General features: G+C 39.9%; 1 protein-coding gene across 2 annotated transcripts; it reads left to right on the plus strand.

Moving 5' to 3' along the window:
• Window positions 1-6: 6 nt before the first annotated feature.
• Window positions 7-9,097, plus strand: mvk (mevalonate kinase). 2 transcript variants are annotated; one of them, XM_061038111.1, is made up of 10 exons: window positions 7-347; window positions 1,017-1,164; window positions 1,673-1,817; window positions 3,410-3,565; window positions 4,673-4,776; window positions 4,921-4,966; window positions 5,126-5,216; window positions 5,640-5,759; window positions 6,341-6,494; window positions 7,510-9,097. In XM_061038111.1, the coding sequence occupies exons 1-10, from the start codon at window positions 270-272 to the stop codon at window positions 7,659-7,661; spliced, it is 1,194 nt and encodes a 397-aa protein (XP_060894094.1). In that variant the 5' UTR covers window positions 7-269; the 3' UTR covers window positions 7,662-9,097. The 2 variants fall into 2 exon arrangements, with proteins under 2 accessions (XP_060894094.1, XP_060894095.1); XM_061038112.1 differs by having other exon boundaries at window positions 5,126-5,180.
• Window positions 9,098-17,427: the final 8,330 nt, after the last annotated feature.

Here is a 17,427-nt window from a genome sequence, read left to right on the forward strand (position 1 = left end):
CGGCGTTGAGAAGTGTCTATCCACAGAGCATTTCAAGAGCTTTTCTTGAAAAAATGCAGTTTCAACTCACTGTTTTTGTCGACTTTTCATGAAGACTGCATATTGGGTCCATGTTTCCTTCTGCTTTTGTCTGCTTTGGAGGATTAGCAGCACGTAAAGTTGGCTAAGCTTGTTATTATTAGTGTGTGACTTGACAGTGACAAGTTGAATTAGAGGGTTTCCGAGCAGACTAGTTCTGGACATATTTAGTTCTGAAAACTGTTACAGTAATGCAAGTCACAGACCTCTACGTGTCTGCTCCAGGGAAGGCGATCCTGCACGGAGAGCATGCAGTTGTTCACGGAAAGGTAAAACCAATTTACACTTAACAATCATCAGTCAGTAAATCACACTGCAAAAATACCATAACATATTTCAAACGTTGCATGTTTAGACAGTTTTCCATCTTACATTTATTTAGTGTAATTGCTTGACTAATAATAACCAGGGACGAGGGTCTAGCACACATGAAAAAAAAAAAAAAAAAGGTTTATTTCATTGGAAATGACATGCTATGAATCTAAAATATAATACATTTCCAAAACATCAGATTCCTTGTTTGTAGGAATGAGGGAGCTTACTTTGCAATGACTCTAAGACAGGGATGGGCAACTTCGTTCACAGCAAGAGCCACATTCATTTAATTCTCACTGCCAGAGGGCCAAATTGTAGCATACAAAAAACGATTGCAGTCAATTATGTCTCAAATTTAACTCAACATATGCCAGTGATCAAATATTATTATGGACATACTTCTGGTTTTCATGATTTCATGGCAGATTTTGTCATGTTTTCTTCATGTTACCAATTAATTGATGTGTAAAAATTGACCTGAGGGCCACGTTGAGGGGTTGATGGGGGCCGCATGTGGCCTCCGGGCCGCCAGTTGCCCACCCCTGCTCTAAGATGTGCTAAACAAGTGTTACAAATTTCCCACTGTATTTAAAAATGACCCTGTACTCTGTGCTCCATTACAGGTGGCTCTTGCTGTCAGTTTGAACCTGAGAACATATTTAAGGTTAAAGGCTACGACCACGGACAAAGTGTGCATTAACCTTCCAAATATCGACACATTCCTCTGCTGGGACCTGTCCGAACTGTCACAGCTCATTCCTTATTCTTTTGGTAAGCCATGATACAAAACTGGGGACCATGAACACTTCCATTTGGTCAGATATTTTACGTTTCATCGTTACCCTGCATCCAATTGTCCAGTGCTTGCAGGGAATCACTGTTTTTAAGGATTTTTTGTAAATTCTATCAAACATATTTATGAATATTAATTAACATTGAATGAGGTACTTTTATCATCATGTTGCACTCAGGGTCATTTGTAAGAAGAGTTTAGCAGCCTAGAATAAAACCTTTGTAGGTTATAATGCAGTGATAAACTGTCTGCATAATGTCTGTGGACTTTTACATGGTATCAGCCTTTGGAAACAAAAACATTAACAGGAAAAACTTCTATTTACATGAACGTCACAATGTGAAGATTTAACATTTAGCGTTGTATAAAATATAATATCATAGATTTTATTATTATTATTATTATTTTGTATTTTAAATACCTACAGGTAAAACTAAGTGTGTTTAGTTTACTCATGCTGATGGTTAATAATACTTATGTCCACAGATAAGAGGGAGGAGGTGAAACTTCTGGATGCTGAACTTGTGGGCAGACTGCGGGATTTTCTTGGTGTAACAAATGGAAACTTGGATACTTGCAACATGGCCACGTTATCTTTCCTCTACATCTACATCTCATTATTTCGATCAAGGTGAGGTGGTACTTCTATTCTGTTTATTAGATTTCATTTAATCATTGCTGCGATGTGACTCATATGGCCACACAATATGGAAGCTAGAGAACAGGACGCACTCATGTCTTCTGGTTGTAGAGCGGCCGTGCGAGTTGTTTTACCTTTAAAAGTTCAGTTAAAAAAGTAACAGTGAGAAGCTGCAGACGTACACTCTGTTGAGAGTGTGTGTTAGAGAGAGAGAGAGAGCGAGAGAGAGCGAGAGAGAGCGAGAGATAGAGAGAGAGAGAAAAAATTTACAATATTACAACTTGGAGAATTCTCTACTTTGTACTGGGCAGTATGTGTGATTTGTGGGGATAAGTGTGTGTGTGTGTGTGTGGGGGGGGGGGGGTCTTCACCTGATCTGAGACTAACTGTTCATGTCAGAAAAAAATAGATGTTTTATTTGTGTAATTTTGGATGTGAAAAAAAGTATATAGACTTTCAAAGAATGCAGCCTCCTCTATGTCTGTAATCTATAGCCTGTCAGACCTGAACATGTGAGTTTGCAGGTGACAGCCTAGGTCAAATTAAATAGAAATTGGCTGATCAATGTTTTTTTTGTCACGTGTATGTAAGGGATGAACTAGTTGAGGATAGGCTTCTTAACAGGAAATAAGTTGAGACATTTAAAAAAAGAAAAATGCTCATCAGAATGTTCCAGAACCCAAAAGGGACGTCTTCAGACAAAAGGCAAACCTTGTGTGAAAGAAGCTGACTTCAGCAAATACTTGAACTTTTCTTTAAGAAGGACTGAAATGATTATTTGCTTACCAATTTTCTGTGAATTGACAAATGAATGTATTGGCTTTTCTTTACTGCTGTAAAAGATTTAACCCAATTGAGATAGACATGTGCAGGGAGTTGAGGGCCATTTTTCTGCATAATAATCCCTTCATGTGGAAATGAAGATAGCTAAGAGAGGTGGCCTGAGAGGCAGGAAGTCCGCTGTTGTGACTCCAGCAGCTGTGAACAGGGAAGATGCTCAGGAACATTAGAGCTGCAGGTTGCTGGCGGGGTTTAATCGACGCTGACACAGTGCAGCCGTGTCTGAGCGAGGTGATGGGTTCTGACAGGATGACCACTAATGAGAGTCTGGCAGGGGGCCAAGGTGCAGCCTTTAACAAGTCTGGATGTGTTTTTCCCTCGAGAGAAGAGCCGGACAATTAGTTTAGAGTATTCCCCTGTCTGCCCAGCAGCAGCTTCCCTGACAGACACTGACAGTGATGTCAAGCTAGTTAATGTTGCTGAGAGAAGTGTATGGATTACAATTTATTACACAGCCAGTAAAGTTTTACTGTTACTGTATCGCTTAATGTGATTGTAAATAAAGAGAATTACACATTTCTTATAAAATACTTTGTTTATTGTAAAATATGTTTTTGGGTTGTGTTGTTTTTTTTTTTAATTAAAACTTCTATGACATTTGTAAAAGTAAATACTTGTAGTGTTATAATCATATTTGCAGTAATCTGTAACCAACACTGCTAAGTCATAGAGACAGTATTTAAGTGTTTATATACAAACAGAAGTTCAGTTTGTACTTTCTTTACTTTACTTTTTCCCCTCAGCGCGTTGCCCAGCCTGACGCTGACGGTGTGGTCAGAGCTGCCCACTGGAGCAGGACTCGGCTCGAGTGCTGCATACTCGGTGTGTTTAGCTGCAGCTCTGCTCTGTGCCAGTGGAGCCATCCCCTCCCCTCTCAAAGAGTGCGATCACACCGCCAGGTAAAGACAGTATGTTCCATTTTCTTACATATTGGTGAGTTCTCTCTTAAGAGTTGTGTATGCAGTTTGTTCCGATTAATTACAACAATGTTCTCTGAACCAGGACTGATTGGACTTTTTGCACATCCCGTACTGTGTATGTCTTAAAAATGGTATTTGTTTAGAAGTTTATGGAGAACGACTGATATCAGGTTATACTTACTTACCAAACTTCTTCACATGGTGTAAACACTTGTTACAAACGTACATGTTGATACGGTATAATGCTACCTAAAACAGAAGCCTCTGAATAAGAAATCATCTTTGAAAAGACTTTGATGTTAGAATTTTCATCAATCTTTGTTTAATTTGCCTTTTAGTAAAGCTAGGGTTCTTTTCCAAGGGTGTTAAATATCTATGTCTCACAAAGCCACACAACCAGCTCCCAGAGGTGAGGATAAAAAGAATAAAAAAAGTTTTCACTGTTTTTGTTTCTTTAATTAAACACTACGCTTTCCCATTTCAACCCCTTAACTCTGCAATCATTTGAAACATTCTTATGGAGTTGGTCACTTAAACACATTTAAAGTTTATTTTTGTTCTGATTTCAACAAACGCATTTTCACAACTGATTAGTCTTCTACTCAGAACTAAATAAAATGTTGGAGTGAGTAAGTAAAGTTTATTTATATAGCACTTTTCACAGACATTAGCCACAAAGTGCTTTACATGAGTCCTGACAACACTAGAATTTAAAGTCATAAGTAATATTTAAAGTTCAACGCTGTTTTTATGCATTAAGTATAAAAAGTAATTTATACTTACCGAAATAAAACATTTAAAAATGTTACAGAAATTTGAGTCAAAACTAAAAATTTCAACACAGTGTCAGTGATGTAAGATAATGCTTAATCATTTTTCTGTTCTTGGAAATAAAAACACTTTTCTTTTCAGATGTATCGTCAGTAGAATAATGTTGTACTGCATCATGCAGGAAATCCTGTGCTGAGCTGTATAACCATTTATAAACAGTCTATCCCTCCCAGTCACTGTTTTTGATAGCAGATGAAGAGGTAGTTGGAGGTTTGGTCCGACAAAGTCAATTAAATAGTTTTTGAATAAATGCAGGTGGTGTCAGGAGGACCTGGAGCTGATCAACAGCTGGGCTTTCCAAGGGGAGAAGATCATCCACGGAAACCCATCAGGAGTGGACAACGCTGTAGGAACATGGGGTGAGGCCTGAAATGATCTGAAGCACATTACACCTGGTGTTTTCCCTCCTGTGGACAGAGAGAACCCTTTAATACAGGAGTATTTTACCACAACAGCTTATTATTTCATGATCATCTTAATGATGAAGATTTCCATGTTCGTAGGTGGCATGCTGAGATTCTTGGCTGGGAAGATTATACCACTGAGCAGGTATTGACACTGATAAACATTTTTTAATTTGTTTTCATTTAATAGAGTACACAGTGATCTTAGTTTCTCCTCTTAGAGAAAATAAAAATGATCTGGCTAATATGAGTGTATCTGCAGAGCAGCACAATTAACTCTCTGTTGTGTATGCTTAACTTGCAGGGTGCCGTTATTAAGAATCCTCCTCACTAACACCAAAGTACCCCGCAGCACCAAGGTACTTGTTGCCCGGGTGAAGGACAAGATTAACAAGGTACTAAACGGTTTCCTCCTCCCCCGTGTGTTACTTGCCGACACTGTAATTAATATAATAGGCGGCGCTTTTGCATTGCAGATACTCCAGAGCCTGGTGTTGAGTGCCTTCATAAAATATTGAAATTAAACTCTTAGGCAGTACCCCTGTGTGCTGTTGCCGTGGTGACGCCAGCAGGTGTGCGGCTCTCTGCCTCACACACAGACAGGTCTAACACAGTGTTGTGGCAGTGTTGTGATCAGCCTGGTGCATAACCAAAGGCAAACCTGCTATTTAACAAGTGTGTTTGTATACGCCTTATCCATCACAAACGTGTTACCGGTTACTTCAAACACTTGTTGTGTAACAGTATATCTGCATCACTTTGTGTAGAAACACTGTGCACAGGTAGTGTTGGAGATGTTGTTTTTTCCTCTCTTGCAGCTTCCCTCTATCATGACCCCGGTGCTGGACTCTGTTGATGCTGTTTCCTGCACGTGTGAGAAAGTCCTCTCAGAGATGACCTGTGAGCCAATCAGAGGAGAGCACTACAATACTCTAGAGGTACCCAAATACTTGTTGTTTGAAGCAGACCTGTTCAACTGTTCCCTTGGGCCTTGACTTATACCAATCAATTAATAAATAAATAATAAATAAAAATACATAAATAAAGTCCTTTAATAACAGTTATTAGCTCTGCCACTATGGATTCAGTCATACAGAGCTAACATCAATCATTTGCAAGAACACAGATCACTAGATAATGTAACCTAATATGATGATACTTGATATGTTGGCTTTGTAGCTCATTCACTACTGTTTTAATTTGTTAAGAAGGATGCAGAATGAATTTAGTTTTGCAGTTTAAAATCTGTCTGTTTCAGTAGAAGAGATCTAAAATAATTTAAATGTGACAGTGTTTTCATTGAAACAACAATAACCTACTTTTCTACTAAGATGAAAGATATCCAATTATTTAGATTCCTAGATTGACAGTATGTCAAAGAATATGAAAATGAGACTTAAAAGTAGCAAAATACAACTTTCTTTTTTTAATGTCTTAGATCAGAGAGACAATATTCAAGTTCACATAAAAAGTAATCTGCCAGTAGCAGGTATTAAAGTCTATGTTCTAACTTTTATAGGAGCTCATTGACATCAACCAGCACCACCTGAATGTGATGGGGGTGGGACACCCTGCTCTGGACACCCTGTGCCGGGTCACATTGACCAGAGGACTCCACAGTAAACTAACAGGTGCAGGAGGAGGAGGCTGTGGCATCACCCTACTGAGACCAGGTACTGTGGACCTTTTACCCCACTGTGTCAGAACGGTGTAAACATTAAAGATAGTCAAATTGAAGATGTGTCCTTTTCAAAAGAAGAAAAGGATGAAACATCATCAAATATGCCTGTAGAGAATTACATTTATCACAAACTACATTCAGTCAAGTCTATTACTCATTGCAACATGTCATTGATTTCTAACTTGTATACTTGTTATTACCTTTGAGGTGACGTCATAGTATACAGTGCGTCCACTTCACAACCTAAGGTGGTAACTTAAATCAAGTCAAACTGTTCAGGCCTTAATAATGAAAAAGAAATGTATTTTCTGCAAATATTCCCATTGATAAACAAAATCTAATTTATTAAAGAGTCCTAGGCAGACAATCAGCATAGAAATGTCACATGAAAGAACAGACAAAAGAAAGACTTACTTAAAAAATGTTTTGCAAATGGTATTATTCAACTCAACTGAATGGTTACCATGGGCCAGTTTAAAAACATGATTACAAATCACTGTGCTCATGAGTGTCAATGTTTTTACCTGTGGTTGCCGGCTCTACTGGCTTATTCTTCCCGTCTTATAATCGATGTATTTTGTCTTCGATGTTTTTGTCATCTATTCATTTTAATTGTACTCACAACATCATTAATTTCTCGAGAATAAATAAAGGTTAAATTAATGCACTTATGATGCTCAGCAAAGCAAGAAATTCCTGTTCCCTCTACCAGACTGATGGATCTCTGTTTCTTCTCAACACCAAAAAGACCATAGTTCTGGGGGATAGTTCCTCCGGTGGAAACAGGGCTTACACGTTAAGCATCAACATTTTCTTATATTTTAAAATCTCATTATTTGTGTGTGGTTCCATTCCTGTAAGTGATCGAGATGTTACAGGTTCACTCCTGTAAACACAAACTTTTTCTCTTCCCAACTAATTGTTCCACATCTTTATTTTTAAATGACTATGCTTCCTCAACCAAACCTTCTTTGACACGACATTCTTGTGACTTATTTCTTTTGTAGAAACAGACGCCTCTGTTATCCAGACTACAGTGCAGGACTTGAAAGACTGCGGCTTTGACTGCTGGGAGACAAGTATTGGCGGGCCGGGGGTCCAGCAGCACTCTCCTCTCTCTGTTAAGGAGGAAGTTCTGGAGGTTTTAAATCATTACTGACACACACCTGAGACTGTGGCTGAACACCAGGCCTGACAGGCTGTCTATCTTTGTGTTGTTCTTCCTGGAGACCTGCTTTCTGCCCATGGAATGAATTAAGCAGATTGGACCGAGGAGAATTTTCCACTGAACATGTCTGGAGGCTGTGTCCAGCTTTGCTCAATTTAGTTTTCCCTGTCTAAAAAAACAATATTATCCTTTTGAAGCTGCTGTGTCTCAAAATACTGATATTAAATTTAAACAGAGGGGTAATGAAGGGGGTTTCAGTTTTTGAAGAAGCCAATCCTGAACCGTTTGCGTGTCAAACACCTCATGGGAAGAATTATATGTGCTGAGCGCTTTGACCACTAGATGGCATGAGAGTTGCGCGAATGCTTTTTTATGAACCAGGATTTATTGCAACATCAATTGATTGATTAATGTGTAAGCCAAGCTCTAGTAGAATTGAATTTATAGTTTCATGAAAATATTAAAAACTGCAGGGACAACCTGAATGACAGATTGGACCATAAATGACTCTTACCTGGAACCAAAAATACAATGTTGTTAGGATAATAGCTATAATTAAAGTTAAAGCGAGACAGAATGATGATTAAAATCCTGTCTAAATTTCTAGTTTTCAATCAGCCCACTGTCTACTCTACAAATATTTTAGTTGTTCACAGAACTGGAAGAAGTCTTATTAAAGCGGCTGTGCTTTTATTTTTCTCTCCATTATGAACAATATCAGTGAGAATACTTCTGAACAAGCTGGAGGCAGAAGAAATACTGTCATAAACATAGTGCTTTGCTTATAATGTAATATTCACTCTCATCAGTTATTATAAAGACAGATGTATGCTGCTTTAATTCTGCAAAGATTTTGTATTGTGCTCTACTTTTAACATAAAAGTGTTCGGTGCAAAGGGATCGTAAACTCATTAAAAATCTCTCAGATACTAATAAATATCTGTCAAGGTTTGGTAAATAATGCGTGCCACATGGTCTTGGTTTATGTTCTAGACAAACCGGCTGTGTTGTTTTGCTAACAGAGGATGAGGAGAGGGGACAGCAGGAGTGTGTGGCCTCTCTAGAGCCTCTGGATTAGCGCCACTATAATGTGAATCAACAACAACCAGCGCTTTTCTGTGAGTCACACGTTTGTGCTGACACACACACACACACACACACACACACACGCACACTAACACACACTCTAGCTTTTCCAAATACTTCTCCACCTAATTGCTCATCCTGCCTGAGCATTACCAAATATTCTGCACATGCTGCAGATACAGAAGACAGATCTGTTTAGAATATCCCTGATTTGGAGAAAAGGTCATGGTGGGATTCAGTTGAGTCTGAATATCCATTTCATTTTCTATTTTTTAAATGTCATGAAGATTGAGGAGCACCAATCTGGCACTGCACGTGAATAAACAACATTTGTCACCCTCCCTCCTTTCCGCCTGGCCCCCTCTGTCCTCTTGAATTGTGTCATCTTTATGTCAGGGCAGCCCCCCGTCAGTGTGCCGCACAGTTGCCCCTAACCCCTGCTGGAATTTAATTACCACTGCGCTTTTCAATTGAAATGGCATTGACGAGGGGGGACAAGAGGGAGACAACAGAGCCTGTTTCATTTGAAGCCCCTCTCTTTCTTTTCTGTCTCCTCTCTCACTCCTTTTACCCCTGCGAGGCACAGATGGTATTTTTTTTATCAATGTCAGCGCCTGCTTCTTTCTGCTCTGATGAATAGAACCTAAAGAGGCCCTGAGATTATTTCAGATAACAGAGGGAGTGAAGAAAGGGGGTCAAGGATAGAGGGAGAATGTCAGAATCGGAGAGATATGATGGAAAGAGCGAGCCGTCCTGGCTGCGAGGACAGAGACGTACAAATCATTTAACATTTTACGTTTAGGGAGTTTTGTCCGGATGGATCAATGTGGGAGAATAGAGGATGTATAATTCATTTAGTGCAGGAATGAAATGTTAAATGTGAACTTGCTGAGTGGTCACGCTCGCTGTGGCACATTCCCTCTGGTCTCTCAGTGGACTGGTGAAATACTTGTCAGGAGCCATTAAGTTTGAATACAGAATTAGATCTGACTGACAAGATATCGTGTTGCTGCTGCCTCTGGCTTAACTAACAGGGATTCACAGTTTGACTTCCTACATTTACATATAGAGGCCTCTGCATCACAATACGTTGTTGCTTGTTATTGACTCGTGTGCGGTATAATATATGTCATGGCTCTGTGTCAAAAGGGGGGGATGTGCAATTGTCCTCAGCAGGGAAGATTTGTGTGAGCATTGACAGAGCCAACATGAACATCATGAGCTTCTCCCTGTCATCATGGTCTCTATCATCCTCTTAGGGGTGTTTGCCCTTTCAGTAAGTCGGGGGGGGGGGGGGGGGGGGGGGGGCTTGGACGGAGTTAAGAGCAGGGGTCCAAAGAAGCAGCAGGATTTAGTTTTACGGAGAACATTTGAATTGTTGGACTAAATCAACATGTTGATAGCTGAGATCACAAACATTTTTGCTGGTGACCAAAGACAGCAATGTCTACTGAGGAACTCTCATCATCAACATACCTTTATTAGCTGTGAAGGAAAAACACTTTTTAAAAGAGGTAAAAAGCTGTTGTTTAAAATGATTGGTACATATATTCACATCAAACAAGGATACGTTAAAAAGGCTTGTCTCTCTCCCTTTAACTCGAACGCAAGTTCCACCTAAAGGTAAAAGGTCAGCCAATCAATCAATTTTCATTTGTACTGCTCCGATTTAGAACAAATCTTGTCTTGAGACAAGAAAAGAGCCAGGTCTAGACCTTTAGTCTTTGTGATGTTATTTACAGAGACCCAACATGAATCCAGCATGAGCTAACACTTGGCAACATTTAGCAAATAACAGTTTCAAGGAAAAACGTGCATTAAACAGGCAGAAACCTCCAACACAACCAGACTCATCGTATGCAGCCGTCTGCTGCGACTGAACGGGAGATTCAGGACGAGAAAGATTGACATGAAGAACCAGAGCAACACCAACAACTCTTGGCTGAGTCTGAGTGGTATAAGCGGGAACAAAACGTAATAATAAATGTCTGATAATAATGATAATGATTTAGCATGTTAGCGATTGCTAGCTAGCATAATACACAAACAACAGCGGAGGCTTCTTAAACTTTACAGCTACGCTGCGATTTAAATTTAAATCAACAAAACTTCATGATCCTTTCAGTTGCTGCGGTAGGCTACATCTGAACAAACCAAAACTGTGAACCTCTTGTTGGAGTTATTAAAAAAAAAAAGACACAATGTTTAATTCTCAAGACCCTGTTGACCATGAATGTCTGAACATATATAAAAGTAATCCATCTAGAGGTGATTGATTTATAATCATGGATCCAGAGTGGTGGCAGAACAATCTTATAGATTTCTAGTGTGGCGTGTTTTTTTAAAAAGATTTTCCCGTCCTAGTAACAACATTAGTTTTTTCCTTTCTATTTTTGTGACCCTTAGTTGAGCTCTTGGCCCCCCCAGAATGGGAACCTTCTTTCATCTCTCTACTTAGACAAAACATTTGAGCCGAGGTTTCCACCTGGGGGATCTGTTTGGTCTACAGCTGGGCCTCCCCATGTTTATAAAATGGGCCCAGGGTGTATAGACCTGCCTGAGCTGTATTATTGTAAACATGTGAAACACATGACACAGAGCGGCTCCCCGTCCACGTCCCATTTTCCATCATGGAATTGTATCATGTCATTGTATCGATCCTGTAATTGATTGTGTGAAGTCGAGGGCACCTGCAACACACTCTGTCATTCCTCAGTGCTAGAAGCGCTCCTGTTTAATTGCAGGCGAAGGCGCTGTTTTTTCTTGTTGCCTTTGAAAAGCCTCATTGATTTTTATACCACCCTTCATCCTGGCTGTGCTCCGTTTTAAGAGCAAATCCCTCGTGTCGAAGTTGCTCAGAATGTAAAAGTATGAAACCTGTCAGCTCTTTTCACAGGGCTTCCAGGTGCAATCCAGACACGTTAACACTGAAGTAAAAAAATAAAAAATAAAAAAATCCCGGCTTTTGTGTGTGTGTATTTTAAAATAAATCTTTAAACAGAAGAAGGAAAAAAAGAGGCTGAGCTACCTTCTGAATCAGCGGCTGTGTTTGAAACAACCCGATCAGACTGGAAAGGTTCAAAGTCACCACTTAATTTGGTAGGAGAAATGTTAAATAAGACACACAAGAAAACTGTGTTAACTTGAACTGACATTGCACTTATTAATCTTTAGCAAGTAATCCAAACAGAAAGTGTAATGTAAGGCTTTAAAATGCTCTTTATACACTGGCACATAAATATATGCAGTGCATTTGGGTCTGTACAGAACAAAAATATCCTAAATGAAATTTGATTTGCATTAATTTGAGCAACAGCTTATCCAACATTCATGCACTGAACTTGCTTTGACAAAAATAGGTTCTCATTTTTTCCCTGGGATTGCAGCCAATTTATCGGATTCCGTTTTTTTTTCCCCCATAGAGGCTCGGGGAGGAGGATGATCTCTAACTGTTATCACGTGACAGGGTGTGATTGATGGACCATTAAAATGTCAGACAGATGTACTTAAAACCACAGCTTTTAGGTTGATAAATCAAGGCACAAATGGAAACATAAAGCTGTTAGAAACAAATATTCCCATCTAGAGCGATGTGTGGTCTGATAGTAATGGACGTTCTTTGTGCTTGTCTGTCTCTCTCTCTGTATGTTTCGTTCTTTAAATTCTCTAACAGTGTGCATCTCTCTCAACCGCTGCAGTCATGTAATTACAACAGGACAGGTAGGAGTGTTCATATTTCATCTGCTGCGTTCACGATAACATCTAATAATCCGAAAGCGTTGCAAAATTGGTATCTGGTTGCTCATGCATTATGAATGAGTCACTGATTGCTTTTTTGCATAGATTAGCAATCATTTCACAGAAATCTCTCATATAAAAATGTGCCAGGAGGGTTTCTATCTCTTTTTCTGAAGAGTTGAGGTGACACAAACCACCGCTTTTTAGAGATAAGACGGATCAGGTGATAGCACTTCTCCTCTCCTTGCACCTCTGCTCCGTCTCTTGCTCTCTGACTTTTTCTCCATGCATATCATCACAGGGGGATAAGTGTAATTTTCAGCCCACTTTGCAACTGATTGCTCACTTAGTGAATATATTCAGCATCCGCAGTGTTATTGTGTTTGGAGCCAAGTGGCTGAGTACCGCTAAGATTCTCTGGCATCAAAGTAAACATTTGCAGACTCCAGACGTGCACAGAGGGAAGCAAATCTTCCTCCTCAAAGCTTTGAGATTGTGCACCCTAGGTACAGATTTCACTGACCTTTGCTTGCCCTGACTCTAAACACATGACCTTGTATGGTCTGTTGGTTAGGAAAATAAGCCGGTGACCGAGATGCAGTGAACAGGCCCAGATGAGGTTTACCACTTTAGTTTCCTGTCAGGCAAATAACCTGTGTCAAAGCTGCATTGATCTGCATCATGCAGTGAAAAGTTAAGTCAAATGTCTTTCACAGAAATAAGCTTTTTAAACTGCAGGAGCAGAGCAACTTTTCTTGTAGCTTTAACATGAGAGTCGATTTTTACCAACTTACTTTTACCTACTTAAAAAAAAAAAGCTTCTTTAGCACTTTTTTTTACCAAAAGCTCTTGGTTGGTGCTCTGATGTGGTAAGCCTAAATGTTAGCTTTGTTGTCTTTCTGATTGAAAAACGGTGGAAGTCTGTCAACAGAAAAAGGCTGCACGAGGTGTGTGGATGTGTGCCTGGTGTCGCCCATCGTAACCCCTGGCCTTTGCCCCCCCTCCCCCCAGATGGGCAGTCTCTCAGCCAAGGCCCTGTGGAGGCTGGTGCCCTCTGCCTGACAGCCTGTCACTGCGCTATGGTGGAGATTTTTTTCTGCAGGAGATGGTGTCTGATTGGGAGCAGTGTGTGAATAGCCCTGTCACACTCGATAAGCCAGCAAGACGACCTGTGACGGGGACATATGGCATGTTTGACAGGCAGAGAGGGTGCGAATCGCACTGAATGATAAAATGGTGTTTTTCCCCCTTCGGCAATGTCATGCTTTCAGGCAAGCGTGTGGACCATCGCTCACTCAAGCGGCTGACTCCGGCCTCCTTGTGACATCTCCTTCAAGGTTCTGGGTTTCTCAGCCTCTTGCCCGGCCAATCCTGACACTGCAAACCCGCACTGCTCACAGCTGCTCTGTTAGCTTGTCGATGTGGGAAACATAATTGGATATCAGTTTAGTTTAGCAATGCAGACTGGGAAATGCGTCTTAAGAGCCTGTTTGTCAGAGCTCCTCTTAAAGCTGTGGCACTGCGGCCCTTCATCCTGTCTCTTTTTAGCCTGTCACACTGTTGATTAATACACACACAGGCTCATCAGACGGCTCTAATTGATGGGTTCAGCCTCCTCAGGACCCTGATTTATTTAAAGGGCCATGAACACTGAGAGAGAAAGAGGAAGGAGACAAACAGGCTAGGGCTTAAGTGTGTCGGGGAGATTATTGAGTTGAACTGCACGCCTCTCATCCTTACTGTCAGCCGGGTCTTGACTTGTGCTGTTGCAGCCTCAACTCCTATCCTGTCAAGTGTCACATTGTGTGTGTTTGTGGCCGTGACAGACAGCCCAGGTGTCACACTCAGGCTTCAGTGCACCATCAGGCACCTCTGTTCGGGTCCCCAGTGGCTCACAGTCAGAGAGGCGGCACAGTCCAATAACCCCTCTCAAACCCAGCGTGTCTGGCTCCCCGGGGACTCCCCTGTGGAGTTTACTCTCTGTCCATTGGGCTAGAACTTAGAAACTCTGCCAATGGTCACATGATCCTGCTTACATCCTGAATGCCAATTATAACAGTCCAACTGCAACACTGCTTCTTCTTCCATTATGTGACAGGAAAATGTTAAATAGGAAACAAGGACATAGGGACTGGTCCTTACAGATTAGTATTATGCGTCATAATCTGTTTTCACATATGCACTCCTGAAAACTTCTAGAAAATGTCAGGACAGGCTGCCCCCTGAAATCTGTCTGAGGTGGGGTCAAATTGATTAAACTTGCCAACTGGTTCAAACTAGCAACTTCACCAGTTACACCAAGCAGACATCGCTTACACTGATGATTCTATAATACTGGATATTTTATAATACTAATCAGGCTGCTTTTACTGTGAAATTACTGCAATTTACTGTTTTACTTTAACTACATGTAGCAGATAACCCTGTAAATACAGGACTGTAACTTGTAATGCAGTATTTTAATTAAGTGTTGTAACTTTAACTTCAACAAATGATCTGAAACTTTTTTACTGACAGAGAAATGATGCGTCACAGTGTAGCCTTCAGTCCTTGCATATCCATAAATGATGTTGACGTCTCCACATTTGTCAGAACTACTGCCCATGCCTGTGTGTGCTACTTTGTGCAGCTACTGGTCCAGTAGAGACACTTGCAAGCTGAGCAGAGAACAACCAGGATCTCCACTCACTGACCCCGGATCAGTCTCTTTTTTTTATCCTGGATTTCATCAATGAGGCTTGATTAACAGGCTGTCTCGTCATACAGACACTCTTTGAATGCTTAAGCAGAATCAGCCTTGCAACAAGTGATCACTGTTTTGAGCGTTGTGCTGCAGTGCCAACTGGGGACAAGAGGGGTCTACATCATGTGCTGTACATATGGGATGTTCTTCCTCTGTGAGATGATTGTTTGTTTTTCAGTTTATAGGGTCCTTGGTTGTCAAAGAAAATTTAGTCAAGTAGCCATTTATAAAAACATCATTTCATGCATTTTCCTGGATGATCGTAGTGATAGCTGGCTCTATAATATTCATAAATATGGATTTGGCTTTGTTAGACACTAGAAATACAAAAGTGGCCATTTTGCATGATTGCATTCACTTAAAGGAGGATGATACTGAGAAGCACGCAATTTTAAGGAATAGAGAAATAAATCATCTCTTTGATGAGCTAACAAATCTCTTGACTGCTGTGAAGGAAACAGACGTTTTTAGAAAGCACAAAGAGAAGGGAACTGGGCCCTTTTTGGATGCAGCAGGATTACTAAAATATGCTGTGTATAGATTATTGTCTGCAGATAATACACAAATAATGTGGGTTCGTTTATATTGATGAAATGGCTCCTGTTAAGAAAGGTGATTGCAGGAATTTCCACCATAACGGATCCCCTTGTTCTTAAAGAAGGAAGCACAATGATTGAGATCACAATAAATAATCTGAGGTTTGCCCTTTTTGATAACCCACAAGAGTAAGGACGGTTTCCCTTCAGAACATAGCATTTAGTGCTGTAGTACTTTATTACTGTATCAGAGTATATCAAAATTAAGTATATAATAAATAATTAATATTTCTAAAACCTCATTCAACAAATCTGGCCTGGACCAGATTCATGAGACTATCTTCTAAAGGAAAGAATCACTGTCTTGTCTTGATGGGGTCTACATCATAGAGTCTATGGTTTACCGTAAGAAAACATTATACGGCAACTCTGCTCAGCAAACAGTCCACTTAAGCTACAAGTTCAAGGTAGCAACAAGATGAATAACAAAGCAAAATAAGTTAAATCCAGATGTGTTCGATTCTCAATGCACAACATCTCACCTCCACTAGTGGGACTTTCACACATGCTCTCACTGTGATGTTGAACCATTGTATGATGAATGTCCACCATGATGACTCAAGGGGCGACGTGAGTTCAGCGTGTCATTCTAGTTGCTAACCTTCTAAAACTCATTTTAATATTTATTTTAATATTTCTTTAATATTACCATATACGGTAACTAGTTTCATCCCAATAGATAACTGATGATGTACAATGAGCACATCAGCAGGGTACGCTCCATTTAAAGAGTCCTTGTTGCATCGGCCGTTGCTGCATTTCAGTGCACTCTCTACTGCCAACCCTAACATTTCCTCTCTCTTTAGCTGTCCTTCCAGTAAAGGCAAAAATGGCCCCAAAAATATAACTCATAAAATGTAATGTAATGTAATCGACGATACTGAATACTTTTCTTTTTTGTGTCAGAGCATTTATATATTTTTATATTTGATAGAATATCAATAATGCAAGCCTAAAAATGTGTAATATAGCTTAATTTAAACAAATACATTTCCTAGCTGTCTTTGAATGTCCAAACATCAACATTAAATAAGTTTTCTTTTAATTAAATATGTAATCAAAAAGCTAATATTATTTTCCAAAATGTTTTAAACTCACAGAATGTGATTTCACTAACATTATGACTTGATTATTCGTAACATTTTACACAACAATTGATAAATAAAAAGTCAACCTGCTTCTGAAGGTTTTAACGTGAATGTAAATGTCACGTTTAATGCTTCTCTCATTCTCAGTATTTGCAGTTAAAGAGGTGATAATTAATTCCAATCACTGGATCAGTTCAGGACATTGTTCCTGATTTATGTTGGTGTAAAAAATGATTTAACACATGTTGTACTCATATTGAAGCATCCTGTCCTTACCAATCATGTGTAACATCCATATTAGGAGTCCAGTGATTACTGTTCTCTGCCTGCTCTGCTTCTCATGTACTTATCATTTTATTTCCATCCGGTGTGTTGCACAAAGAGAAAAAAAATCTCAACCACTGCAGCTGAACACTGAAGTATTTAGTCCTCATCTGTAGTCATGAGGGGCATCAGCTCTGATGAGCGCAGTCAGGGTCACAGCACTTAACTCTCCAAAGGAGGAC

Source organism: Labrus mixtus, chromosome 5 (assembly GCF_963584025.1).
Source record: "Labrus mixtus chromosome 5, fLabMix1.1, whole genome shotgun sequence".
Classification (NCBI taxonomy): Eukaryota; Metazoa; Chordata; class Actinopteri; order Labriformes; family Labridae; genus Labrus; species Labrus mixtus.

Coding starts and splice junctions, on each gene's coding strand:
- mvk (XM_061038111.1), top strand. CDS start 270: ATGCAAGTCACAGACCTCTACGTGTCTGCTCCAGGGAAGGCGATCCTG. Junction 348..1,016: donor ATGCAGTTGTTCACGGAAAG/GTAAAACCAATT, acceptor GCTCCATTACAG/GTGGCTCTTGCTGTCAGTTT. Junction 5,760..6,340: donor AGCACTACAATACTCTAGAG/GTACCCAAATAC, acceptor TAACTTTTATAG/GAGCTCATTGACATCAACCA.